Genomic DNA, 26,620 nt, shown 5'->3' on the forward strand with positions numbered 1-26,620 from the left:
ACAAGGGGTGTGGCCTAATATGCTAATGTGTTTCTGCTGTTGGGCATGGCCTATTATGCTAATGAGTTCCTGATGGCTGTTTCTGATTCTGACCCATCTCTCGGGGTTCTTTTGAGATGCTTATTGACTTCACTTGTACCCTGTCTTTCTTCCCAACAGGGACTCAAAAGTGGGAAAGGAGGCCCGGTTATGCTCTCTTGCCCAGGGCCTACAAAATCCCGGAGATGGACCTGCTCTCCTTGAACATTATTTGTTTGCATTCAGTGTAGATAATTACATGATTGGGACAGTGAGTAGCTACGGTAGCATTGCTGGGCTGCCCAAGCTCTCTGCCCTGTTGGGAACGACAGATTCAGTGCCACAGGGCATTCGTTGAATGGCTGAGATACGAACTGCATCTTTTACCTGGCTTACAGCGAGCCGGTGCCGATGTCGCTAACAAAACCCCACAAATAAATGCACCAGGGAAGGCATTCGTTTGCCATGGAGATCCCACAGGTCACTTGCTGTGCATAACTGACGTTCACCCTTCCAGGTGCACAAATGCACACATCAGTTGCATATCATCAGCATGCTCTGCCAGTGTTAAACAGATCGATTTGTTTGCACCCATCATGTTAAGACTGGCTTTTAGGCAAACATCAGTTTGCCTCAGTTTTTGTAGGGCTGTCTGAAGGACTAGCTGTCCTACCTATAACACGGCAGTGTTGGAAGCAGCCTTTCTCAAGCGCTTTGGGCAGGTAAAGAACTGCAAAAAAAAAAAAGAGTAAAGGTTATATCAAGAGGACAGCAGCAAGGGAATAAAGCAACATATGGCTTCATTTATAGAGAAAAGGAAAAGTGCAGCTGGAGATCTCTGCGTCTCGGGGAGGGGGGGGAGACCGGTGCTCCCGAACATGGTGGGAGGTGGTGTGAAATGCTGCAGAGGAAGTCCCGACCTCCATCCATCACTCCGGGTGCTGAGCTCAGTCCATCTGATTGTACTCTGCGGAGTTAAGTCGGCCTATCATTTCATCCCCTGGGATCAGGAAGGAAACCAGTCTTGATTGATGAATCTGAGGGTGCAAAGAAGGGAGGTGCAGAGGAGGGATAGAACTTGTGCAAGAGATCAAAGCACCACCACCACCCTTGCGGAAACGCAGAGGTTATGGTGCCAGTCCTTCCAGCAAGATAGTGCTCTCCAAAAACATACGCTACTGAGCAATTCAAACCATGCAGAAAGCCAGTCAGAGCTCAGGGAACCTCTGGACGGTGATGTTATCTCGGTCCGTAGTCGTAGCTGGTAGGAGCTCCTGCGGTGGAATACATGTTGGCTGCAGCGGCTGCGGCTGCCGCCGCCGCTGCAGCTGCCGGATTCATGTGGTGGTGATGGTGGTGGTGGTAACTGTGTCCCCGGATGCCGGGCAAAGGGTAGGGTGCCGGTCTGCTCTTTGCTCCCAGGTAATGGTCGTAGGCCGAGACCGGATGTTTGTAGGGGTGATGATGAAGGGTCTCCGAAGCAGAGGGCTCCAGCCGCAGTTCGTGGTGTGGAGGGCTGGGACGGCTTCCTGTTGTACTGGTGAGTGGAACCAGGCCGCCTCCACCGGGCACAGGGAGCGCCGGGCTCAGCACCCGAGACATGAGCTGCTGGTGAGCAGGATCGGCGTGCAGAGGCGTCCCACTGGCTGCTTCCCGCTCATACTCCCGCCGACTCTCAGCTGCATCTGCAACAAGTGCCAGAGGAAGAAGGAAGGGAAGAGGCACAAGGATCAGTAATGCAACAGAGACTCTGGAAGCCACATGGAAATTCCTGGAGTCTGGAGAGAGGACCAAAGAGAAGTCAGGGAGCCCAGTCCTCTTATTGCTTTTTGCCCCCGTGGTTCAAAAGGTGACTTACGCATCACTAAGAATTCAGATGGATACCACACTGTGCCAACATGGCAGACATAGGGTTTGCCAGCACTGCCACAGCAAATGCTTGGAGATTTGGAGGGAGGGTATGACATCATTGCTGGAGGATGCTCTAGGAATTCCAACTGATCTCTGTGGTAAAGATCACAGAGATGTGGGGAAATTCTTAGAGCATCACTATAGAGACCATTTCCCCCCCTCCTCAGCTTATTGAGGGCAGGGGATCGGGGCCAAAGGCAGGGGTTGACCTGCCACAGGCAGGTAAGTGGCAAGCCTAGACAGAGAGAACCCAATTCTATTCTCTCTTCAATATGGTTGCCCCAGTAATTTGACTTCTAGCATGTGACAGGTATTTCAGTACCATCTCAGTCAAAGTCACAATTGCACAGGGCAGGCAAACATGTAAAACAGCCAACAGCAGCTAAATTAAACAGCACTGGACTATGCATGGGACCTGGCTTTAGCGCAAGAGTGCCCATGGCCTGGAGTCAGCACCATTGGGTGTACTTAGAGTGTGGAAAGGCAGAGTCTGTGAAGAGACAGAATGAATCTTAAGACCCAAACCAAACATAAACTCCCAGACCTTGAGCCTAAGCCCATTAGCAGCCAGAGACTGGACCAGTTAGTCTCACTATGTTCAATATTTCCTAGCAAGTGTGGTTAGGAACTTAGGATCACAGCCTTTCTGGGTTGCAGTGCTAAGTATAGCAACATGGAAGTATAAAATCAAAGGGATCTACTTTTGAGGAAACACGGTAAGGATGAAGTCCTGAAGTGTGTTACAGAGCTACCAGCTCTGAGTTTTGTAAGGACATAGCCAAAGTCCTGCAGATCCAGAACAAAGGTTCATCTGACCCAGTAGTGGTCAGTCAGATACTTCCAAGAAGCCAAACAAGCAAGGCATGAAGGCAGTAACCATCCACTTCTGTTGCCCTTTGGTATCTGGCATTTAGTGATCTCATGGCTGCCATCGTGGTCAATTGCCATGGATGAACTTATCGTCCATGAATTTGTTCAATCCTGTTTTCAAACCATTTTACCTATAGGCTGTCTCTGTATCTTGTGGCAGTGAATTCCATATATTTGCTACAGAGTCCATATATTTCCTACACATTGAGTGAAGAAGCATTTTCTTGTTTCATAAATCTTTTTTTTTTTGCTGTTAAATCAAAGCCGACACGGCGACCCGGGGGCTGTTAAATCAAAGCCGACACGGCGACCCTGTAGGATTTTTGAGGCAAGAGATGTTCAAAAGTGGTTGGCCACTTCCTGCCTCTGTGTAGCGACCCTGGAAGTCCTTGGTGGTCTCCCATCCAAATACTAACTAGGGCTGACCTTGCTTAACTTCTGAGCTCTGACAAGATGGGCTGGCCTGGTCTATCCCGGTCAGGGTGTCCTAAATCGAGGGCTGTTTTTGTAGGAAAAGCCCAGCAGGAACTCATTAGCATAATAGGCCACACCCAACAACAGAAACTCATTAGGATTGGCTACAGTAGGCGTGTGTGGCCTAACATGCAAAGGAGTCCCTGCTACAAAAAAAGCCCTGGGTTTGGACAACAAACAAGGTAAACAGAATAAGAAGCAAAAGGTGGGTGTGGCTGGATGAGCACATGTCTGGTAACATGGGGGTGTGGCCTAATATGCCAATGAGCTGTGCTGTCAGGGGTGTGGCCTAATATGCTAATGAGTTCCTGCTGTTGGGTGTGGCCTATTATGCTAATGCGTTCCTGCTGGGCGTGGCCAACTTGGAAGCCAGCCAGAACTCCATTCCTGTGCGTTCCTGCCCCAAAATAGCCCTGCCTAAATCTACTGCCCAATAATTTCACTGGGTGGCCCCAAATTCTGGTATTTCGGGGGACCGGAGTAACCTTCTCCATTACCACTCTTATCCAAAATACTCCCTGCCTCTATTTCCACCCCTTTCACCCAGATAATGAGAGACTGGGGGAGGGCCCTGAACTTGTACCCAATGATCGTAAAGAGCATACACCCTGCCACGTTTCACAGATGGAAACTGGGAAACCCTTGTAACTCCCCTGTTCTCATACCAAGGATTATTGCCTGGGCACCTCACATACTATTGCTGTAAACATTAATTCTTCAATACTTTGCTTTACACTACTCAAAAAAACAAGAAGCCAGCACGAAAAACAATGATAGGCAAGAAAAAAACCCCACATAACCGTCCTACAGTCAGGTGGGTAGCCGTGTTGGTCTAAAGCAGCAAAGTATCATACAACATAATAAAGATGTTAAGCATTATGCTGTATGCTAATTTGCTACTCACCCTAGTCCCTTGGACTGCAAGAAGAACAAATCAGTCAATCCTAAAAGAAATCAACCCTGACTGTTCCCTGGAAGGCCAGATAATGAAACTGAAGCTCAAATACTTTGGCCACCAAATGAGAAGGGAGCACTCACTGGAGAAGACCCTGATGCTGGGAAAGACTAAAGGTCAAAAAAGACGGGGACGGCAAAGGATGAGATGGTTAGACAGTGTCATCGATGCAACGAACATGAAGTTGAGCAAACTTCAGAGGACGGCGGAAGACCAGAAGGCCTGGCGGGAGCTGGTCCATGGGGTCGCAAAGAGTCGGACTCGACTGTGCGACCGAACAACAACAAGAGACAAAATGCCTGGATTCTTCCCTCCCCACCATTCAGGGATTTGACATCTACAGAACCTGGAGTGGAACCTGAATCCTGAACAAATGACAATTCAAGCAAGAATTTGTTTTTTCTTGAGCTAAGAATAATTGAAGGTAGCAAGAAGAGAGGAAGACCCAACATGAGATGGATTGACTCTGTCAAGGAAGCCAAGACTGTTAACAGTAGGACATTTGGGAGGGCATTAATGTATAGGGTCGCCATAAATCAGAAGCAACTTGATGGCACTTAACACACACACACACAAGAATAATTTAACAAGGTGAAAACTGGAACAAAATGGGGACAGTTGAAAATTGTGCAGTTTACTGGGACTGGAAAACAGCGATAATCCCTGAAGTTATGGAAGAATTCCTTTTCAGATGCAGCCTTTCTCCAGTGCTGGATTTTCACCCAGCACAACTAGGGTGTCCTTCATTAAAGAGAAGCCAGTCTGGGTATCACCTTATGCTACTTTGTAAAAGGGGCACGTTCTGCACCAAGGAATGCAGTTATGCTAGACAGTGGGATTCCTTTTCTTTTTCTTTTTGCTTCCTTGCTTGCTTTAAACTTACCATTAGAAAACTTTTACACACACCCCTATAGAAACTGTTCATTTTAATGCGACCGTGTTTCAGAACCAAAACCAAGAAACACTTTTGTTGTTTCTTAATGCAAAGATCTTATGTTAACACAGAAGAGAGGAGAAATGCCAGAAATAGCAGCTCTTTTTTTTTAAATGAAGTGTTTAACATTGTGTTCGGCAGAAATCCGTGCTCCTGGGACAAGACATTCTGACTGTGATAAATAGAGCTGAGTTGAGTGACAAGTTTGCACACGCTTGAAATTTTTGCAATTGTATAACACTAAACAAATAGAGACTTCTCTTTATTTTAATAGGCCTGAAGTGTGCTGGGGGGGAAGGGGCCCCCCGGGTTTTTCTCTTTGCAATTGTTTACTCTGCGTAATGGAAAGAGAATCAATGTGAAGTTCCTAATGGGTATTCAGGGCTCGGCAGAAGGCTAAATACAACTACTGAATTTCAGGATTTGTGGCACATTGCTTTAAAAAAGAAGTAAATAAAATAAAACAGAGCATACAAAACATTGACAGACTGTGGTGAGAATTCTGGGCAAGGAGAAGAGATCTTGGAGGGTGTGGGGAAAGGGAATGGAAAGGGGGGGGTCATATTTAGTTGTGGAGTCAATTTTAGAATCAAAATCTGTGACTTTTCCTCTAAAAATAAACAAAGATCGACACAGTGCTGAAAGGAATATCTCAAGCAAAATTTCTAAGATTATACATTTAATCCCCATCAAATTTACATGAACTGGAACATTTCAAAATGTAGGTGTATTTGTATATTAATATGTATTATCTTTCCAATGTTTATCCTATTTTATTGTAGTCATATATCAGGGTATTACAAAAAACACTAAGCACTGGGGAAATAACTCTGCTCTTAAAGCATCAGTGTGAAAGAGGCTGGAAATGATTGGAAAACACACCAGTAGAGACTTTCAAAATATCAAGGCAAATCAAAGGGCATTAAAGTTTAGTGGTGTCTCTTTATTTTTTAAAAAAAGTCTCTGAAGGAATGTGTAAATATTACACTATTTTAAAAACACTGAAGCAATTTTTGAGCAGCACCATTTGATTTCCACTGTAAAGATGTACATTTTATTCAGTGTTCATTATTTTTAATAATAAATATTTAGTAGTATTGATATTACCTTTGATTAGGTTTTGGTTTCGTATGTGTCACCTGATGGCATAGTACAACGTTATTTTGTTGCCGTGTACTTTGCATTCAGAATGCAGATTTTTTAAAAAATTGTCATTTGCCATCATACTTCATATTCTCACACATTTTTAATGTTTTTATTTATTTAATTGGAAATAGATATATTTCAGACTGCCTCAGCTGATTGTTTCCAAAGCAGTTTACAACATGCAGTAAAGCCAGTAAAACAAATAAAAATTGAACAATTAAAACCAGTAGCGTAAAAAGCAGCAAAACCAGCAATGAAGTCATTGCCTTAAACAGTGTGAGTGGAGTTGTGCTAGAGGACATTCACCCCTCCCATAGTAGCCTTCTGTGGCCCTTCACAGTATGGTCCTGTGGAATTGCACCTCAAGATCCAAGCCATCAAAAGAAATAATAAAAGGACAAATAATGCAGAAGCCAGCAGCACTCTGTTTTAAAACCATCGACGAATAACAGAACAAGCCAGCAGAGATAAGCCATGTGAAAAAAATATGTTAACTCCGGAAGGAAAAGTACAGAACAAAACAACAAAAGAGCTTGAGAAAACACAAGCATTTTGCTTATTGACTGAATGACCGTGAGCTGTATCCAGCAGTTCCTTTGTTCCCATGTAAGGGCACTTCTACCAACAGAAGAAACAGTTGCTGATTTTGCTGATTTTTGGTGACTTTGAACTCGCACGGCAAACCCCCACAATACGCCTAGCCTGTTCCTAGTCCTCCCCAGAGAGAGTGCTTTGGGGACACCACAGGATGCATCAGAGGGCAGGGGGTAGGAGACTCCCATTCTATTTCTAGAAGCTATTTTTAGAATGTACTGCTTTTTATGTTGCCAGCATGTGTGGGGTAAGAGTGTGTGTGTGTTCCATCTAAGATGAGTTCGTGTGAGCTAGCGCACAGTTTTTTAGCTTCCAGCTCATACGTTTTTGTCTTAGCTCAGGAAGGAGGGCTCCAGCGCAAACTAATTGCTGCAGTAGCCAAATCGCTTGCTCACAACTTTAATGCCAGTAGCTCACAAAGTAGAGTTTTTGCTCGCAAGACTCCACAGCTTAGAGGGAGCATTAGAAGACTGCATGTTCCAATGCACCTTGAATTCACTTCTCAGACAAACCAGCACAGCAACTGAATCCTGGAAGTGCCCTGAGTCGGGGGGGGGGGGATTTCTTAAGCTCTGAAATGTACAATTGCTCACCCGCAGCTTGAAATGGCACAACCCAGCGCTCGACTCTTCTGACTGTTTGCGGTGATGCTTGGATGGATATCTGACACCACCCATCCAGCATCTTGACCCTAAACACAACCATGCTTATCCGGTGAGTGCAATCTCTGTGTGGAGACAGGTTTCCACAAGTAGAATTGCTATGCCAGGTGTGCCAAAACTTTCTGCGTTTTGGGGGGGGGAAGGTAAATACTGTATTCGACTGTTGGGAAATGCAGGCATAATTCCATTACTTAACTCAGTGGATGCACATGTCCTCCAAGCTAATGCACACTGCTCACTGTTGGAATGCCAGCACAGCAGCCAGTGAACAACCTTTGGTTGCTCCTTTGGTTCTAGGCCTGACAGCCACCCGCCATTTCCCCAGCTTAAAGAGTGGTTTTTCAGTTTTATATGAGGAGCTGCCACAGAGGGAACAGGTAAGCTATCCCAGGTGCATGCATGCTTTGGCTTGTAGATGCATGTCTTTGCGTTTCTGGGGCCTTATGTATGAGCAAGTCCCATTTCGAGGCACCTTGTTTCCAAGAAAACATTATTAAAAAGAGGCACCGATTGGAATTCAGCAGACCTGGGAAGCTGACGCGTTTGGGCCGAAGAGGACTTCTGCCTGGCCTATATGTGCAGCAGAATGAAAAGGTAATGTTGAGGCAGAGTGCTTAGGTGGAAGGATGTACTGCTACAGATTGCAGGTGAGGACATATCTTTTCCAAACTTTCCCTTCCTGGCCTAAAAAGGAAGAAGAGAGAAAAGATTGGATTTATAGCCCGCCCTTCACTTGGAGTCTCAGAGCAGCTTACAGTCTCCTTCCCTTCCTCTCCCCACAACAGACACCCTGTGGGGTAGGTGGGGCTGAGAGAGCTCTGAGAGAACTCCTCTTGAGAGAACTTGTGACTGACCCAAGGTCACACCTGCAGCTACGTGTGGAAGAGCTGGGAATCAAACCCGGTTCTCCCAGATTAGAATCCGTGCACTTAACCACTGTACCAAACTGGCAAACTAGCACAGCATGTTAAGGACTAGTGCAGAACCTTTTAACCTGGTGCACTATTTTTGTTTGCTGAGAGTTTTTTTTTTAGAGGGAGGAGCACTGAAAAATGTGAGACACCCCCCCCACACCGACAGGGGTCCAGCCCATTCTGATGGTGGTAGAAAGTGCTGCCAAGACTCCACCGGCTTATGGAGACCCTTTGGGGTTTTCAAGGCACAAGACGAACAGGAGGCGGTTTTGCCATAGCAACCCCAGACGTCCTCAGTGGTCTCCCATCCAAATACAAAACAGGGCCGACCCTGATTAGCTTTGCAGATCCGGTGCAATCAAGCTAGCGTGGGCCATCCAAGTCAGGGCTGCGGCCCATTCTACCACTGCACAGTTATACCACCACCACCACATTGTGCAAAAATATCTAGACCAGACACGCTTCCCGAAACACTCACTAGCCCTATTCAGTCCTCCTCAGCTGCAGCAAAGCTACTCTGTCAAATGCTTTTCAGTTATTTGCTAGGGCTGCAAGCAGAAGAACATAGAAGAGAAGCCAGTGTTGGATCAGGCCAATGGCCCGTCCAGTCCAACACTGTCACACAGTGGCCAGGTGCCATCAGGACGTCCAGCAGTGGGGCCAGAGCACTAGAAGCCCTCCCACTGTTGTCCCCCCTCAAGCACCAAGAATACAGTGCACCCCTTGCCCCAGAGCGAGAGTTCCTACCTATACCTTGTGGCTAATAGCCACTGATGGACCTCTGCTCCATATGTTTATCCAATTCCCTCTTGAAGCCGTCTGTGCTTGTAGCCACCACCTCCTGTGGCTGTGAATTCCATGTGTCAATCACTCTCTGGGTGAAGAAGTACTTCCTTTCATCTGTTCTAACCCGACTGCTCAGCAATTTCATGGAGTGTCTTCATTTTTTTAAAAAAAGACACCACTCCCTTTCTCCACAAGTGTGTGCGCTATTTTGCCTTTGGACAAATAGTGCCTTGTAGAGTAGCCAAATCTTCTTGGGAAATGCCTGGAGATTTTTGGGGTAGAGCCTGAGGAGGGGGGGTGATGGTTGTCGAGGAGACTGGCCTCAGCAAGTCATGTTGCCACAGAGTCCCCCTTCCAAAGCAGCCGTTTCCCCCAAGGGAACCGATCTCAGTCATCTGGGAATCAGTTGTAATTCCAGGATCTCCAGGCCCAACCTGGAGGTTTGGCAACCCTCATGCCTTGGGATACAAGGGGATTCCTGTTGGGCAAGGCATGGGGATTCCGTGTGCACTCCCTATTGAAAGATGTGTGCATGTGTTTAAATTCCTTTGGAGGGCTTTGTACCCTTGGTTCAGTCACTTTGCTTGTGAAAACCTCTTTCCTAAGTCAGATGGAAGACACTGGAGAAAAGCAAATGTACTGAAGAACAGACTGTTAAGAACATAAGACAATAGCCCTGCTGGATCAGACCAGTGGTCCATCTAGGCCAGCATCCTGTCTCACACAGTGCCCCAACCAGTTCCTCTGGTAGGGATCCCAGGTCTGGGTCTGAGAATACCTGGAAACTTTGGGGGTGGATCCAGGAGAGGGTGGGGTTTGGGGAAGGGAGTGGCCTCAGCATGGTACAGTGCCACAGAGTCCTCCCTTCAAAGCAGCCATTTTCTTCAGAGGAGCTGATCTGGAGGCTGACAACCCTATCCTCTGGACAGCCAACAACAGAGCATAGAGGCTGAGGCCTTCCCTTGATGTTGCCTCCCGGCTCTGGGATTCAGAGGCTTCGTGCCTCTGAATGTACAGGTTCCCCTCAGTCATCATGGCTAGTAGCCACTGATGGACTTATCCTCCATGAAGAAAGATCAAGATGGGTAAGCCGTGTTAGTCTGTAGCCGTAGAAAATTACAAGAGTCCAGTGGCACCTTAAAGACTAACAAAATTTGTGGCAGGGTATGAGCTTTCATGAGTTTGAAGAAGTGAGCAGTGACTCACAAAAGCTCATACATAACAAATTTTGGCTGCGGTCACACGGAGCAGTAGCCATGCTACTGCGATGGAAGATAGGTGGATTTTCCGGGCGCGATCTCACCGCCACATCTGGGAAGCGTAGAACTCTCGTGGCGAACCCGAGGCTTCCCTCCGAAGATGCGCGGTTAAAAACTAGTACCTCGGAGGTACTAGTTTCCGGAAACCGCGGGGCAAGGGCGGGCGTCTGATCGCGTTTCCGGTGGCATCCTGCGCCCGCCCATGCCCCACTGTGAAAAGGTTCCCCCCCCAAAAAAAGTCTCCAGGGATGCGCACAAGCACGCAATGGGGCATGCACATACTTCAGGTTAAAAAAACCACACACACACAACCCCGTTTGCCGTGCTGCACCGCTTCTTTGGCGCGTCGTGTGATCAGCACCTCCCCCCTAGCCACGGGACCTCGACGGGACCGCGAGGGGACGCCTGATCGCGCAGTCGCGCGTTATTTTGCTGCGGTGCAAACAGCCACGCCTCCCCCCCGCGATATCCGGCCTGTGTGCCCGGGGCCTATGTTAGTCTTTAAGGTGCTACTGGACTCTTACTCTTATCCTCCGTGAATCTATCTAATCCCTTTTTCAAGGCTGTTTATTCCTGTTTAATCCGCCCTCCTCTCTTACGTGGGACAAGGAGCCTATTCTAAGTCATGCTAAATCAGCAAGTAAGCACCTAGGATGAGACTGCAAAAGGTATGGTGGTGGAAAGTACAGTCAAGTCACAGCTGACATGGGAATGCTGTAGGGTTTTCATGCCAAGAGACATTCAGAGGTGATTTGCCATTGCCTGCCTGAGTCACTGCCCTAGTATTCCTTGGAAGCCTCCCATCCAAATTCCTTGGTGGTCTCCCATCTGAATACTAACCAGGGTCTACGCTGCTTAGCTTCCAAGATCTACCAAGATCAGGCTATCCTGGCCTATCCTGGTATACACAGGAGCAAATTCTATAATAAGAACAAGGTCAGAGTGTAGAGGCAAAAAGCTCCCAGTCTCCAATGCTTCTGTAGGCACGCTGACACTTTCTCTTTGGGAGTGAGGTTTTTTTTTTCCTTGTAAGTCTATAAAGCTGGTCCCAAACATTGTGTCTTAACTGGTTAGTGGTTCTGGCTGTTAATCTGTTAGAGTCCCCTGCATCACAGTGCGTAGAGCCATGCACACACTTCCAAGAACTGCAGGGTAAAATCCCTGGTTGTTAACATGTCTCTGATTCTATATACTTTCCCACCTTGCTGCAGTGAATACATTCTATTCTCTACCTGTACAATACAAACTCACCTTTCTCACTGCCATTCTGATGCACGGGGGAAGATACTGGATTTCTGGACCTGGCGAAAGCGCTCATGAGAGGCAGGGCCCCAGGTCTGTGGTTTCTGGGCCTAAAACAGGGGAAAAGAGCAACCACAACAAATTACAGGAGAGAAATTACCAAATCTTGAGAATACACTGTCAAGGAATACAAACAAGACATGCCTGTTGCCAGGGGTTTTGAGGGGGTGTGAACAGCCAGCATCTTTAAGAGGGGGAGGGGGAGAGATTTCGGGCTTGCTATTTTATTTTTGGTTTTAACTGAAAATGTTTTTAGCTATTCTCGTAAGCCACCTTGAACCACAAGGAAAGAAGGGCTATAAATATTTCCATAAATAAATATATACATTTTTATCTTAAAACCCAGGTTCTGGCATCGGTTCTTGCTTCTTGGAATGAAACCATAGTGTCCCGTCCCCCGTCCCCCCCGCAACTAATCCTACTAATAAAATTGGACAGAATTATTACCATCAAAAAGTATACCTGCCGAGAAAGGGGGTTAGTTATGTATCAATGGCTTAAAAATGGTGGAAAATGGTGGAAAATGGCAAAAGAATGGCATACAAGAAAACAAACACGGAACTGCAGCAATTTAAAACAGGGGCAACGACGATGTACAAAGACATGAAAGATGGCATATTTATATATCCTTATAGACTACACTGAAAGGAATGGAAGGCTTAGGGAATGAAAACCCATAGCTGGTAGAAACTGGAAGCAGGAATCCCCTGTCCCCACCTCTCATTTCCTGCTTCCTCTTGGAGTGACAGTGGAAGAAAAATTTAAAAAATGGACGTTGGGCTAATAGCACTGTGTCACTTCCGGGGAAACCCTGGAAGTGACATCACACCTCTCTAGGAATTCCTGAAAGTTCTATGGTAGGCTGAAGCTAATCTCTTTATATGCTTGAGAAATGTGATTTCTTCCCACATACTGACTACTTTGGGCTTGGTGTATGGCCTCACGCTGTTCCGATGGTTCATTCCCTGTCCCTGTGTTCTGCATGTGGTTGTTCTTTGGACAGGCATTCACTGGAACCAGTTAATGGAATTCATTTGTGGTAGCAAGAATATGACTTGATAGGTTGTTTTCCTGTCTCAGAAATAACTTGCTTTCCCAATTAGCTAAGTTTCCAACAATGTTGTTTGCAGCATAAAGAGCTTAAAAGTATCCTGTTTCCACCAGTGGCTATAGATATCTCTCTCCAGGAAATCCAAAAGCAAGGCATGAAGGCAGCAAGTTTCTCCCTGGGCTTGTCTCCTGGAATTCTTTAGGCAAGGAAAACACAAAGCCTGGGCTTAACCCCCAGATCTCCAAACCCCAACTCCAAAACCTGTACTGAACACACCCAACATTTTGCACGCCAAATCAATCAAGCGAGTTAACACACATTTGCATGATTTTGCTCAATTTGCAAGGTCCTTTTTATCTAGCTGTAAAAATGCCAGTATGAACCGGAAGGGGAGAAGCTAAATTGGGAGGTGTGTGCTAACAGAAACCCAAACTCTCATGGCCTGAAAGTCTTATCCACAGCCTCCTCCCTGGTTATTTTGAAACAAGAAAACAAGACTAGAAAGGGAATTCAGCTTTCCTCTTTCACTGGAATCTACACTTCTGAAGAAGTCAGGTTCTGCCCTTGGGTCCAATTTCACTGTTGTACAGTAAAAAAAACAACAACAGCCAGACACAGAAGAGCAACATAAAAGTTCCTGTTAAAGGTAAGCTGTGGCACTGCTTGAAACAGTGAAGGGCTCTGTGCCAATAAGCTAGTAGTACAAAGCAGGGCTTTTTTTGCAGAAAAAGCCCAGCAGGAACTCATTAGCATAATAGGCCACACCCAGCAGCAGAAACTCATTACCATATTAGGCCGCACCCCCTGACAACACAGCTCATTAGCATATTCGGCCACACCCCCATGTTACCAGAAGTGTGCTCAACCAGCCACACCCACCTTTTGCTTCTTCTTCTGTTTACTTTGTTGTCAAAACCCAGGGCCTTTTTTTGTAGCAGGGACGCCTTTGCATGTTAGGCCACACACCCCTACTGTAGCCAGTCCTAATGAGTTCCTGCTGTTGGGTGTGGCCTATTATGCTAATGAGTTCCTGCTGGGCGTGGCCAACTCAGGAGCCAGCCGGAACTCCGTTCCTGTGCGTTCCTGCCCAAAAATAGCCCTGGTACAAAGTATGAATTATGTTTATTTGCATTCAAGGACCATTTATCAAAATATACAAATTTGTTAATGTGCAAATTAGCTTTCAGCTCCAGAAATATTTTGACATATTTAGACATATAACCTTAAAATCATTAAAATGTTTAAAGGAGAAGAGTTTAACAATAATTATAATTATAAAATGTCTAAAACTAAACTAATTATGAGTCATGCAAAAGGTAAGTGAGTCTTATACTTGATCTACTTCTTATTGTGGAATTAGTACAAAGTAGTACAAAGTTCTGATTCAAAGAGTTTTAATAATTTCAGGCAAATATAGTGGCATTCTGCTGTATGGAAGGTTCTCCCTTTGACTGAACTTTTTAAGCACCTGGGCCTAGCTTTAGGGCTGCTAACCTCCAGATGGCACCTGGAGATCTCTTGCTATTACAATTAATCTCCAGACGACCAAGATCAGTTCCCCTGAAGAAAATGGAAGCTGCTTAAGTGCAATCATGTCTGGGTGATGAGCGCACAGAACGCTAAAGTTGTATTTTACTACATGTAATGGTCACTTGTAATTTGCTGTAGTCATTTTTGTGTTCTACTCTGACCATGTTTATACTTCAAAAAATGTTATAAATAAAGATATTTTTAAAAAAATTTTTAAAAAATGTTTGTGTTGCAGGGACATATCTTGAGCTGTTCCCAACCAGGACCTTAGCAGTGGAAGGAAGGGAAGACCAGCCTTACCAGTCTTCTGGATCACAGTCCCGGAATCCTTTAGCAAAAGGGTTGCTGGCAATCTTGAGTTGGGTAATCTGAAAAGAGACGGTGGGTAGGGGAGAAATAGGTGAACATAAGAGAAGCCAATGTTGGACCAGGCCAATGGCCCATCCAGTCCAATACTCTGTCACACAGTGGCCAAAAATACCAGGTGCCATCAGGAGGTCCACCAGTGGCGTTGGAGGCAGCCGGGGACAATGGGAGACAGAAGTACTTAAATAAATACTCAGCAAACGTAGGCACTTAGGCCCACCCCCAGCCCAATTCCAACTAACTATTAATTACACCAGTCTATCTTTATGTATTTACTTGGAAATTAACTGGAAAGCTGAGCAAAAATATCAATACAATTAATTTTGTTTTAAATTTAAAACATTTTAATGCTGACTTTACCCCCAATGTGAGTTGTCAAATCAGCAAATAGTTAAAAAACATTAAAATCCATATTTTAACACGATACACAGATATTTATAAAGCAACAATTAAAAACATAAACAGGAAGGAGTGTCAACAAGGAGAAGCCGAATGAAACAAAAAGGACATCAGCCGTCGGCAGAAAGTGATGGTAAAGGGGGACAGATGAGTCACCCTGGGGGAGGAATTCCATGACCTTGGGGCCACAGCCGAGAATGCCCTTTCTCCATTTGCCACACATCTCGCCTTCATTGACTAGGGCACCCAAAGCAAGGCCCTCAAAGATGACTGTAATTGTCATGGTAGCTTCATGTGAGAGTAAGCGGTCCTTACAGTATGCTGGTCCCAAACTGCATAGGGCTTTAAAGGTCAATACCAGAACCTTGAATTGGGCTCGAAAGCATCTTGGAAGCCAGTGTAGAAGGAACAAAACTGGAGTGATGGAGTCCCTACAACACAGTCCAGTCAAAATTCTTGCAGCAGCATTCTCTACCAAATAAAAAAGGTACTTTGGGAAGGGATCCTCGGTGAAGGTCGAGGCAAGACGTTACAGGGTACCTGTGTCTCCCTTGTCTCCCTCTCTCCAGCCTCTGAGTTGGCAATCAGCAGCCGGCAGTGGAGAGCTCAGTTGGAGCTGGGTGTATAAGGAGCCAATTTCTTATTGGCTGTGTCTTTCTTCAGGGGCTTGAAGCAGAAGGTGAGAAGTACCACTTTGGCACCGGTACTGCGCACTAATCCATACCCGCTTACTTTCACCTCTGTAGGGAGCCAGGGTGGTGAAACGCACTAATGAGAGAGACACTAATGGTTATCTGAGGTCAACAGCAGTAAACCTGGGAGCTAGTTTCCAAAGTTGCTAGTTTATGCACGTGGGTGGTGGTGGTGGGGAGTAAAGATACGTAGAGGTCTCTATGTCGGCATGGCATGTTCTCTGTCATTTGAGCCACAACCTTCTCCCTAAGGTCATATGGACACTATACACCCAAACCCATTTAAACTACTTTCCTATAAGGAATCCTGGGAATTGCATAGGGTGGGGAACATAGAGATCTCTGACAGATAATCCCCAGCCCTCACACAAAGCCCCAGTGCTGGAGCTTCCTTACGGAACCGGTTTTAGATTTGCAGAAGGGATGAGCAAGTGCTCTTTGGTTCTCTTCTTTTTATGTGTCTGTTTACATTTTCGTCAGTGGTTTCAGTTCTCTGCATCTCGCTGTTGTTTTTGCAGATTCCTTTGCACTGGGTACACATGCTGTATAGCTTTAGTTTGCAATGGGTAGATATAATGTATGTTGCTTACATATTTACTTTATGTATAATGAGTAATACTAATTTATCGATGCAAAAACGTTGTCGAAAAACATGGGCACATTTCATGCGAACATTCGGTGCAGGGAAGAAGAAAGTGGCACGAAACAATCACGGCGTTCACAGTTCTCATGACAAAGGAAGAAAATCGAATGAGGATTTCTCAGGGCAAACAGTCTGAAATCTGACATTGTTCCTAATTTGCAAGATACAACACGTAAGCCAAGGTTCTGCCCTGGGACTGATGTGACTTTCAAGCTGTTTTTTTCCCCCCTTGCTTGCAGTTAAAGGGGCTGCTCTTTGTAGACCCGGCTCCCCTTCAAAGGCAAAAGGCATTGAGACCGTTCGAGAGATCTCGGATTTGGCCTTGGAATTCAACCATGTGGTTTCCCTCTGCTCCCCAAAGCAGAAGTGTATTCTATGTAACACTAATTCGCAGCCCAGGAGAAAGGCAGCTCCTAAGCTGTCTGCCATGAATGTACTTGTAAGTGGACGCCACATTACATGGCCTCCCCACCCCCGCTGCCTCCGCCACCACAGAGCAGCCATGTATTTATTTCATTCACCAGGGAGAGAGAGAGAGAGAGACAGGGCATTTTTCTATATTTAAGCAAATCCACGGATAAAGTATGAGATTGTGAGTTTCCGGAATGGGTTGAAAAACAAACTTTAAGCCCCTCAGTGACAGTTCCAGCCTTAGAGGTCAAACTGATAGAAAGCAGGAGAGAAGGAGCAGCTGTCCCGAGCCATCAGATGAATGCCAGTCTGGGAAGGCCCGGGAGTCTCTTAAAGGCACAGTGCCCTGCTCGCAGGAAGGGGGGGGCGGGAACGGTTTCAGACCCTGTCAAAACTCAAAACAACCATTGTGACTTAATCCCCCCTCCCCTTGTAGCACATGGTTAAAAAGTGAAAACTTACAGGTGTTTAGTTTTTCATCCAGCAGTTATAAGCACTGGTTTCTTAGAATAAGATTCTATCGCCAAAAGCTTTTACCTTTTAAACGACGTCCAAATGTTGCATTTGCAGACTAGGCTCGTTCCATGATTTGGTGGAACTTTCAAGTACAAACATGCAGGCTTGGTTCTCACCCCCACCCCGGTAAGGCATATGAGCTTTAAAATAAAAGGGATGTCGACGTATCAAACTGAAGTTCGAGTCCAGTGGTACCTTTAAGATCAACAAAATCTTATTAAAGCTTTTGTGTGCAAGCACGAAGAAGTGTGCATGTAGACGAATGCTTATACCTTGAATATATTTTGTTGGTCTTAAAGATGCCACTGGATTCGAACTTTGTTCTGCTGCTTCAGACCAATACGGCTGCCCCACTTGAATCTATCAACATATCAGACTGTGATGCTGCTTCAGCAGCTGTGTAAGACCACCTTTAAATGATGCTGTGCAGATGCAGCATTTGAGTCACCTCTAATACATGGCAAACATGGGACTTTGGGGCTTGCTTTGATTTCCCTGCATTTCCATACAGCAAAACTTGTGCAACTCTTTTGCCGCTATTATTCTGGTTGTGCTCTCCACCAAGCCTACTACTCTATACAGGAACCGTCAGCTTTCTCCTTGCAGAATACAGTGATACCTCTTTTATAGAATGGTTTATATATGGTTTTGATATCGGCCTTGCTTTTATACCTCTATTAAGTTGTATTTTGTCACGGTATTCTATCAATTAGCTTTTAAATTTGTTTTTTGGGGGGAGCTAACTGGTTTTAATTTTTTTTTAATACCGCCTTGCTGATTAGCCTTTTTTTCAGTTGCAGTTTAGTTTACTGTCATGGATATTTTAGGATATTTATTGTTCATTTATGCGTATTCTATAGCTGTTATATGGGATTGAAAAAAAAATTGTTACTGTCTCCAGAAATCTGAGAAAGTTGAATTAACACTTTTACTTTACAAATGCATTATATTTACTGTTATTTGTTTTACACATTTTTATGTATTAATTTTGTATTTCTGTAATAATTGTATACATACACACTTTCCTGTACTGTTACGAATTTAATTAATTCATAGCTCGTTCTCTGATTCTAGTGGTTCTTTTATTTTATGCCTATTTACTGTTTTTATCTGGAGCATTGACACTGGCACTCTCAGAACACACAAGCCGCTTTCAGTCCCAATAAGAATCCTAACAAATTTCAGGAAAAAAACATATAAAATCAGCAATAACCCACAAAAGCAACCGAAATTACCATTAGAATCAATAATGCAATCAAAACAGCCTGAACAGTTCCTTAAACGCTAGGAACAGCAAAAGGAACGCAAAAGCCAACAGAGAGAGATCATCTCACAATTGGAGAGGGAGCAACGGAAGCAGAATGGGTAGGAGGAAATCGCCTCAGAGCTTGGAACTCTAAGTACTGCTCCCCGTGTAATGAGGGTCTCACAACATTTGTCCCTAAAATGAGCTGTGAAAGAGGGGTTGTCCAATATGAATCGGCACCGTAATGTTGAGGAAAGGATAGGGTGGTCAGCTCTGAGTTGGGAGATTTTGGGGGTGGAGCCTGGAGAAGGTGGGTTTGGGGAAGGGAGGGACCCCAGCGGAGATAATGCCGTAGGGTCCACCCTCCAAAGCAGCCATTTTCTTCACTGATCTTGGTCGTCTGGAGAGCAACTATAATAGCAGGAGATCTCCAGGTGCCACCTGGAGGTTGACAACCCTAGGAAAGGAAGTTCATCACACCACCCTGCTTCTTACCTGATTAAAAAATGGCCCTTCAAGCAGCAGTTAAGCCTCAAAAGGGGGGGAAGGACAATACCTGTAGAATTCTTGGCTTTTGCCCCATATCCCAGTGTGAACCATTTGAGGGGTTACCCATTTTTTTATCAGGGAAATTGGGGGGGTTGTTTAGCTAACCCCTTCCATCCCCAGAGCTGTAGCCTTGGCCCTTCTCAGGCCCCCCAACACAACTAAGGTCCCAGTCACACGGGGAAATGCGCGGGGGGGAGCATGGCTGTTTGCCCCGGAGCAAAATAACGCAGGCTGTGCAATCAGACGTCCCGTTGAGGTCCTGTGGTTAGGGGGGAGGTGCCGATCACAGAACAATCCTGCGGCACAGCAAAGAAGCGGCCTCTCTAGCAAAAGGCTCCGCGGGTTTAACCCCTTCCAGGGCTGCAGAGGAATGCAAACTGTGTCCTCCGTCCGGTCCCCTCCAGGAGGAGCTTCAGCCGGGTGGCCCTCCCACCACGCCCCCCCCTACACCTCCCCCTCTGCCGCCTGGTAAGGAGAGTTCCTTTCGAGCAGGCCAAGCCAGGAGTGGGGGGGCACGGAAAAGAGGAGGGGGCTGTGTTGTTTGTTTTTAAACGAAGTGTGCGTGTGCGCATGCCCCGTTGGGTGCTTGTGCGCATCCCGTGCAGACTTGGGGGGGGAACCTTTTAGCGACGGGACATGGGCGGGCGCCGGATACCACGACCTACCACCGGAAACGCGATCAGGCGCCCGCCCTTGCCCCGCGGTTCACGGAAACTAGTACCTCGGAGGTACTAGTTTTTACCCCGCATCTTTGGCGGGAAGCCTCGGGTTCACCACGGGAGCTCTACGCTTCCCAGATGTGGCGCTGTGATCGTGCCTGGAAAATCCACCTATCTTCCGTCTCTGTAGCGTGGCTAATGCTCCGTGTGACCGCATCCTAAGTAAGGCATTAGGGGTTCTAGTCATGGAACTCTAGCACCATCTGTCATTTGGCCTAAGCAGACTTGGTACCAGATAAGCAGCTACATGGAGGGAGTCTCGGTGTCACCACAGAGAAGGCCCTGTCTCTGATAGCCACCCAACAAACCTGTGAAAGTGGGGAAAGACAGAGCAGAACCCACAAATAAGACCTGCCATCTCATTATACTTTCTCAGGGAAGACAAGTTGCCCCAACTGGAATTCTCATGTGGAACCAGCGTGGTATAATGTTTGAATGAGGACTTAGAAGGCCCAGGTACAAATCTCCACTCAAAGAAGAGGTTTGTTGAGTGACTTTGGGCCAGTTACTCTTTGTCCACCTAACCTACCTCAATGGGTTTCTGTGACAAAAAACAGTGGAGAAACACGTACGTCTCACTAAACTCCTTGGTGGGATACAAATGTGGTGGGTAGGTAGGGGCAAGGCCAACGAGGTGTGGTCTGCAAGTCAAATCTCATCTCTTCCAGTTCAGCCACTCTCTCTTACCTTCAATCATATAACTATACTGATATATAATAGAAACAAATCTATAATATCATAACAATAATACTGATCTACTTGGACCGCAAGAAGATCAAATCAGTCAATCCTAAAAGAAATCAACCCTGACTGTTCCCTGGAAGGCCAGAGACTGAAGCTGAAGCTCAAATACTTTGGCCACCCAATGAGAAGGGAGCACTCACTGGAGAAGACCCTGATGCTGGGAAAGATTGAAGGTCAAAGAAGACGGGGACGGCAAAGGATGAGATGGTTAGACAGTGTCATCGATGCAACGAACATGAAACTGAGCAAGCTTCAGAGGACAGCAGAAGACAGGAGGGCCTGGCGAGATCTGGTCCATGGGGTCGCGAAGAGTCGGACTCGACTGTGCGACTGAACAACAACAAACTTTATGAGGCTGTTGTACAAGTTGAGTCATGTATGTGAAGTGCTACTGAAAGCACTCTGTAAATGCTAATTGGGTGATGATGAAGATGATGATGATGATGATGATGATTGATGATGAAGAATATTATTATCATTAAATTGGTGTACAATGTTCCCTATAAACTCTAATGCCAATGCTTATAATTGGGAAGAAAAAGAAATGTGTGCAACTAGTATTTCGCCTGACAAATGATTAATTGTCAAGATGAAAAAAAATCATCTTAAAGGCTTTCTCTGGTTCAAAAGATACATTTAGGAAGTCTGAGGTGCTGAGTGACTAATTGCAGAGTTTAACCAAATAATCCTTTCAGCCTTAAAACAACTATATTTAAATTTGTGCCTGAGTTTCTACACCACATCGATATTTATTTTGACAAGAAGAGGATTTTTTAAAAATCACACCTACAGAAACAGAACCGGTATTATGCTCATACTTCTGAAGTGTAATTTTTTAAAAAAGCTTCCTCACAATTCAGCAAAATGTCTGGATGAACTGAGGGAAGGGGGTTCTCCAATAATGGCACTTTCATACATGCTGAATAATGCAATTCCAGTCCACTTTCAATGCACTTTTGGCAATCATTTGCAAGCCGCTTTTGCTGTTTCGCACAGTAAAATCCAGTTGCAAAGCTGCAGTGACAGCGCATTATTCAGCATGTGTGAAAGAGCCAGCAAAGGTGATGGGACAGCCCCACCAGTTCCAAGCGAGAGCAGTCTACCTGGCTGGCCAATCTGCATTGATCACACTCTGTTCTGATCAAGCTGGGTAGCCGTGTTAGTCTGTAGCAGTAGAAAAGAACAAGAGTCCAGTAGCACCTTGAAGACCAGCAACATTTGGGGCAGGGTAGGAGCTTTCATGAGTATCTGAAGAAGCGAACAGTGACTCATGAAAGGTCCTGCCCTGCCACAAATTTTGCAAGTCTTCAAGGGGCTACTGGACTCTCGTTCTGTCCCGAGGGAGGGCTGCCTGCACTTCCTCTGCTAGTTCTTTATACAAGCAATATCTCACTGACTTCCAGGAAATTTTTGCTGCAGTTGTTACAAGCATACAAAAAAGACGTGAAACCCTTGCCAGCTTCTTTCAAAGGAATAATGAAGCAAGGGCTCCCAGGATGATCAAATTCCCCCAGAAACCAAAGCATGAGTTTAGCAGATGAACTGCTCTGAGGAGGAAGAGGAGAGCTGCCTAGATGCCCTCAGCCAGCAGGTTGAGGAGAGACTGAAAAAGCCGACAGCAGAACAGGCCGTTCAGACCAGACTGGAGGAATTCTCAGCCATGTGGAGAGGGGCGGGAAGGAGAAGAACCGTGAAGTTTGTTCTTGTCCATCTGCATCTTCCCATGAGTCTGTCTGTGGGCTTGACTGTGCCACAGATGCAATGATGTTTTAAACCCATTCGACTGTTCTCGCTTCCCCTCACTGCACGTTAACCCAGGTTCAATCCCCAGCATCTCCAGTTAAAAGGGACCAGGCAGTAGGTGGTGTGAAAGATCTTCTGCCTGAGACCCTGGAGAGCCACTGCCAGTCTGAGTAGACAAGACTGACCCTAATGGACTGATAGTCTGATTCAGTTTAAGGCAGCTTCATGTGTGAACCCTAATGTGAATGTGCTGAGGGTTCTCTGCTGGAAATCCCTAGTTCCTTCTCCATATCGCTGCCTATAGATATTGCTTAGTAGTGGATTAATTCTGAAACCCTTTATACCATACTAGCTTCATTAAACTGAAGTCGAGCAAGTTTTGTTTTTCTGATTGCAGCCTTTGGACTTCAGTGTCAAGAAAGTAGGCAATGACATGTTTTCAGGTAATAACATTCTCCACTATATGTAACCATAACTGCAATTGTTTATTAGTTATTGTTTTGTTACTTCTTTGTTCCTGTTGTTGCTGTTATTGTATTGTAACTTAAAACAATTTAAAATATATATTAAAAAAAATCTATGCCACACGGAAGGTGGATTCTCAGCTTTAAGATAACGGAAAGCTTTATGCCATAACATAGAGTCAAGATCCATTGATTTGCCTCCACTTGTTATTCCTGACCATTCATTTCTTTCTGGCCATGGAACTTAGATACACACACAAGCTCTCAACCCTTCAATGGAAGAAGCAACTTCCCTTGTGAATGTCACACTTAAAACAGGGATGCACTATGATTTCCTCATGCCAAATTTGTTTCTTCAAAAGTCATGTATACAATATTCTTGTAAAACAATATTATAAATAAAATTCTGGGTTTTCTGTTTTTAACTTCCCATAGGTTGTTGTATTAAACGGAGATATTATTGGGGGAGGGGGAGAGAAAGAATGTAGGCAAAACCTATGTGGTTGTTCTGGAGCCAGTTGCAGGTGTATGAAGTCACAGGGCTAGACTCCGTGTCATGTGATGGCTGAGTGCTGCATGATGGGAACTTCCAACGTGCAATCTGGCCTTAAAAAGCAGCTATGAGACTTCCTGATATGGATCGAGGCTGTGGTGCTGAGGAAAGAAGACGATTCCCCTTGCCCGTTTCCCTGATTGAAAATGCTCCCCCAAAACTGGTTTAGGCCCAGGTAAGGGAGGGGAAAAGACAGGTCCCAGACAGTCTTTTTCCCCCGTAGCAAGACTTAAAGCAGCATGGGAGAGGCAGCTACATTTCCCATCAGTGAAATATCACGGGAGGGAAGAATTCACCCTTCTCTTCCCTAGTCCGTATCAGACGTCCCCGTGGTTGCTTTGTAAGGGCCGAATTCTACGTCAGGAATTCCAGTAACAGAACTTAAACATCCCGTCTGGCTTGGCTGGTAAACAGCCCTATGCATTTATCTCTTAAACGGAAGAGGTGGCACTTTAAAAGAGGGTCAGCGGGACCCTAGACACCTTTAATCTGAAGCAAGGTAATCTGGATGCTTTCACCCCAGGGGCACCCCCTAGGAGGAGCCTCCTGCTTCCCAGCTGCTGGAAGGGAGGGGACTTGCAGCTCCATGAACACTTCTAAGCAGGTATGCTGGGTGCTTTGTCTTCACTGGCCTATACAAATAGCTGTGTCTTAAGCAGGGTTGCCAACAAGCCTGGAAAAAAATGTCCCATCCCTTTAAGGAGATGTTGTTTCCCAGGCGATGGTATTAAACTCCATGCTGTCAAAAGCTTTAATAGCCCATTTCCACACATTGACTCCATTAAAGGGACAGGACATATTCTCCAGGCCTCTTGGCAGCCCCACACTTAAGTAGTTCATGTGGAGACTTTTGTAATGCCTGATCTTATTTTAAAATGTATGCAATACATTTTCAGTGTTTGAGAGCAATAGGCAGATGATGATGATGATGAAGAAGAAGAAGAAGAAGAAGATGAAGATGATGAAGATGATGAAGATGATTTGCAAGCTGGAAAGGTACGCGTCTTCCAGAAATACAACAATTAACAGTTGTTGTATTTCCCAAAACCTGCATTCAAAGCTAATGGATTCTCCAGGGGACAAGAAGCGTACGTAACATGTCTAAATATATGGCTACTCTTAGAATAATTTAGAGTTGCTTTTCCGAAGCTGGTTTTCTTTGGGATAAAGAGGAAATAGTTTGATTCTGCTTTGCTGGCCGTGCCAGTTCTGAAAATGTGTCTAGAGCTCTATTTTCCGTAGCCACTTGAATCGATTCTGCATGAAAACTGTTGATAGCCCACATCCCAGGGTGAAGGGAAATATACTCTTCTTGTGTAATTTTGGCATTTCAGTTATATGAAAAGTAAACATTTGCTGTGGTGTTTTGTTTTTTTAATCCTAACTGCTTAATATAACCTAAATCAAAAGAATTAATGTACAGTGGTATGTAAAGTGCTACATGAGGATGTGGGAACCTCACAGCATAATCCTGTCTCAGTTCAGAAGGAAGTCTCACTGTGTCCAATGGGGGTTTAAAAACAGGTAAGCATGCTTAGAATTGCAGCCTCCGCTCCAAATAGTGGAAAGGAGAATAGACCGCAGCTGAAGGCATGCAGAAATTTCCTGGCAATTCCAGGGAAGATGGCTGCAGCTAGCATAACAGAGACAGAACGCTGAAGAGATGCTGACAGTCAGAGTAGACAATAGTGTGTTAGTTTTAAAGATGACATACCTCCATTTCTTTAAACCATGTTTAATCTCCTCTGTTTAGTCTGATCAAAAATGGGACTACATGACCTTTGAAGGTATTGTGGACGGCATCCGGTATTGTTTGGTTCGGAGATTGTTGTTTTTCCCCCCCAACTAAAGCCCCAACTTGATTGACTGCTCTGAACAATCTGTCCTTCCTGCCTTCCCCTCTCCACCTCCCCATCCATCATGTTGCTGGAAATGGGGTGAGGCGGGGACCTTTTTTTTTTTTGATAAATGAAGTACTGGAAGGTTTGTGTCTCAGTAATGAATTCCAGATACTCACTCTGTGGTTCTGGTAGGCCGTCACTGCAGTGAAGCGGGTCTCCTCAAAGACAAAGGTCTTAAAGTTCTCCTCGGCATACTTCTCGCTGTCTTTCCTAGGGTCGACGTAGACCACGTGGAAACGAGGCTGGTATCTGTGCATGGAGTTCAAAATGATCTGAATGATAAAACGAGCAAGGGAGATCATAACTGATTCATTCTACTACACCGAGGCAGCACGTTGAGAGAGGAGGGGGGCCCCACACCCACACACAGGATACCAAATGTGCAATGTCAGGGTAGGGGGCTACATGGGGCAAGGATGGGGGGGGCTGGACTCAGTGGGCATCCTGCTGTCTTTGAAGAGAGAGCTGGATGGGAGGAGAAACAAATGAAAGTGACAATGTTTATCAGGTCCTGGCATGATTAAGTTGGATTGATTTATTGAGAGGAGGCTGTCAAGGTAAAAAAATTTTTTGTCTGCTCCAGTCGTTTGATTGCAGACTCTCTTCATTTGAGATAATAAATTCCAATAACTTTTTTGATCTGATAGAGATTACTTAGAGGAAAAGTCACCTCTCCTAGCTAAATTTAAAGTACCTTTTGATGTATACCCTTCAGTTAAGGGCAGGGGTCATTTGGGGGGGGACGCAGGGGGACGCCATCCCCCCGGGTGAGGTGCGGGAGGGCGGGGCCTGGAGCTCCCTGCTGGTGCCCGCTGGAGGTCACCGCCGGCTGTGGGGAGGACACACTTCCGGTGATGTCAGGGTGTGTGGCATATGCTAATGAGTTATGCTAATGAGTCCCCCTAGCTCTTTTTCTACGAAATGACCCCTGGTTAAGGGTACAATCTAGCCAGCAGTGTTATATTCTGATTTTGGCAGAAGGGATTAAATACATGCTTGCTTCTCCCATGGAAATGTGTGTGCGTGTGGGTGCGACGAAAACTGTGTATGATTTTAGAGACAGAAAGCCAAAGTAAGGGCAGAAGGACTCTGAAAATTGCTCTTTGAAGAAATGAAGATGCTCAGAAAGTCTTCTCAAGATAACTAATTTACTAACATAGAAGCAATGCAAAGCAAGAACTCTACAAGTATATTGCCTTATTAACAAATGTAATATTAACATTTAGTTTAACTTGGTTATGATCTCTCACTCTTGGTTTTTTAGTTAG

The 26,620-nt window shown here is 45.4% G+C and overlaps 1 protein-coding gene across 1 annotated transcript in view; it reads right to left on the reverse strand.

The window, feature by feature from the left end:
• Window positions 1–16: 16 nt before the first annotated feature.
• The window catches only part of TBX1 (T-box 1), a gene marked incomplete at its 5' end in the record, with an annotated part of 59,987 nt that continues 33,383 nt past the window's right edge, over window positions 17–26,620 (reverse strand). The window contains 4 exons of the mRNA XM_015410113.1: window positions 17–1,703; window positions 11,775–11,875; window positions 14,707–14,774; window positions 25,469–25,624. Of these exons, the coding sequence (XP_015265599.1) occupies window positions 1,258–1,703; window positions 11,775–11,875; window positions 14,707–14,774; window positions 25,469–25,624 (771 nt within the window). The remainder of the gene's footprint in view (window positions 1,704–11,774; window positions 11,876–14,706; window positions 14,775–25,468; window positions 25,625–26,620) is intronic.

Source organism: Gekko japonicus, unplaced genomic scaffold (genome assembly GCF_001447785.1).
Source record: "Gekko japonicus isolate JY-2015 unplaced genomic scaffold, Gekko_japonicus_V1.1 scaffold490, whole genome shotgun sequence".
NCBI lineage: Eukaryota > Metazoa > Chordata > Lepidosauria > Squamata > Gekkonidae > Gekko > Gekko japonicus.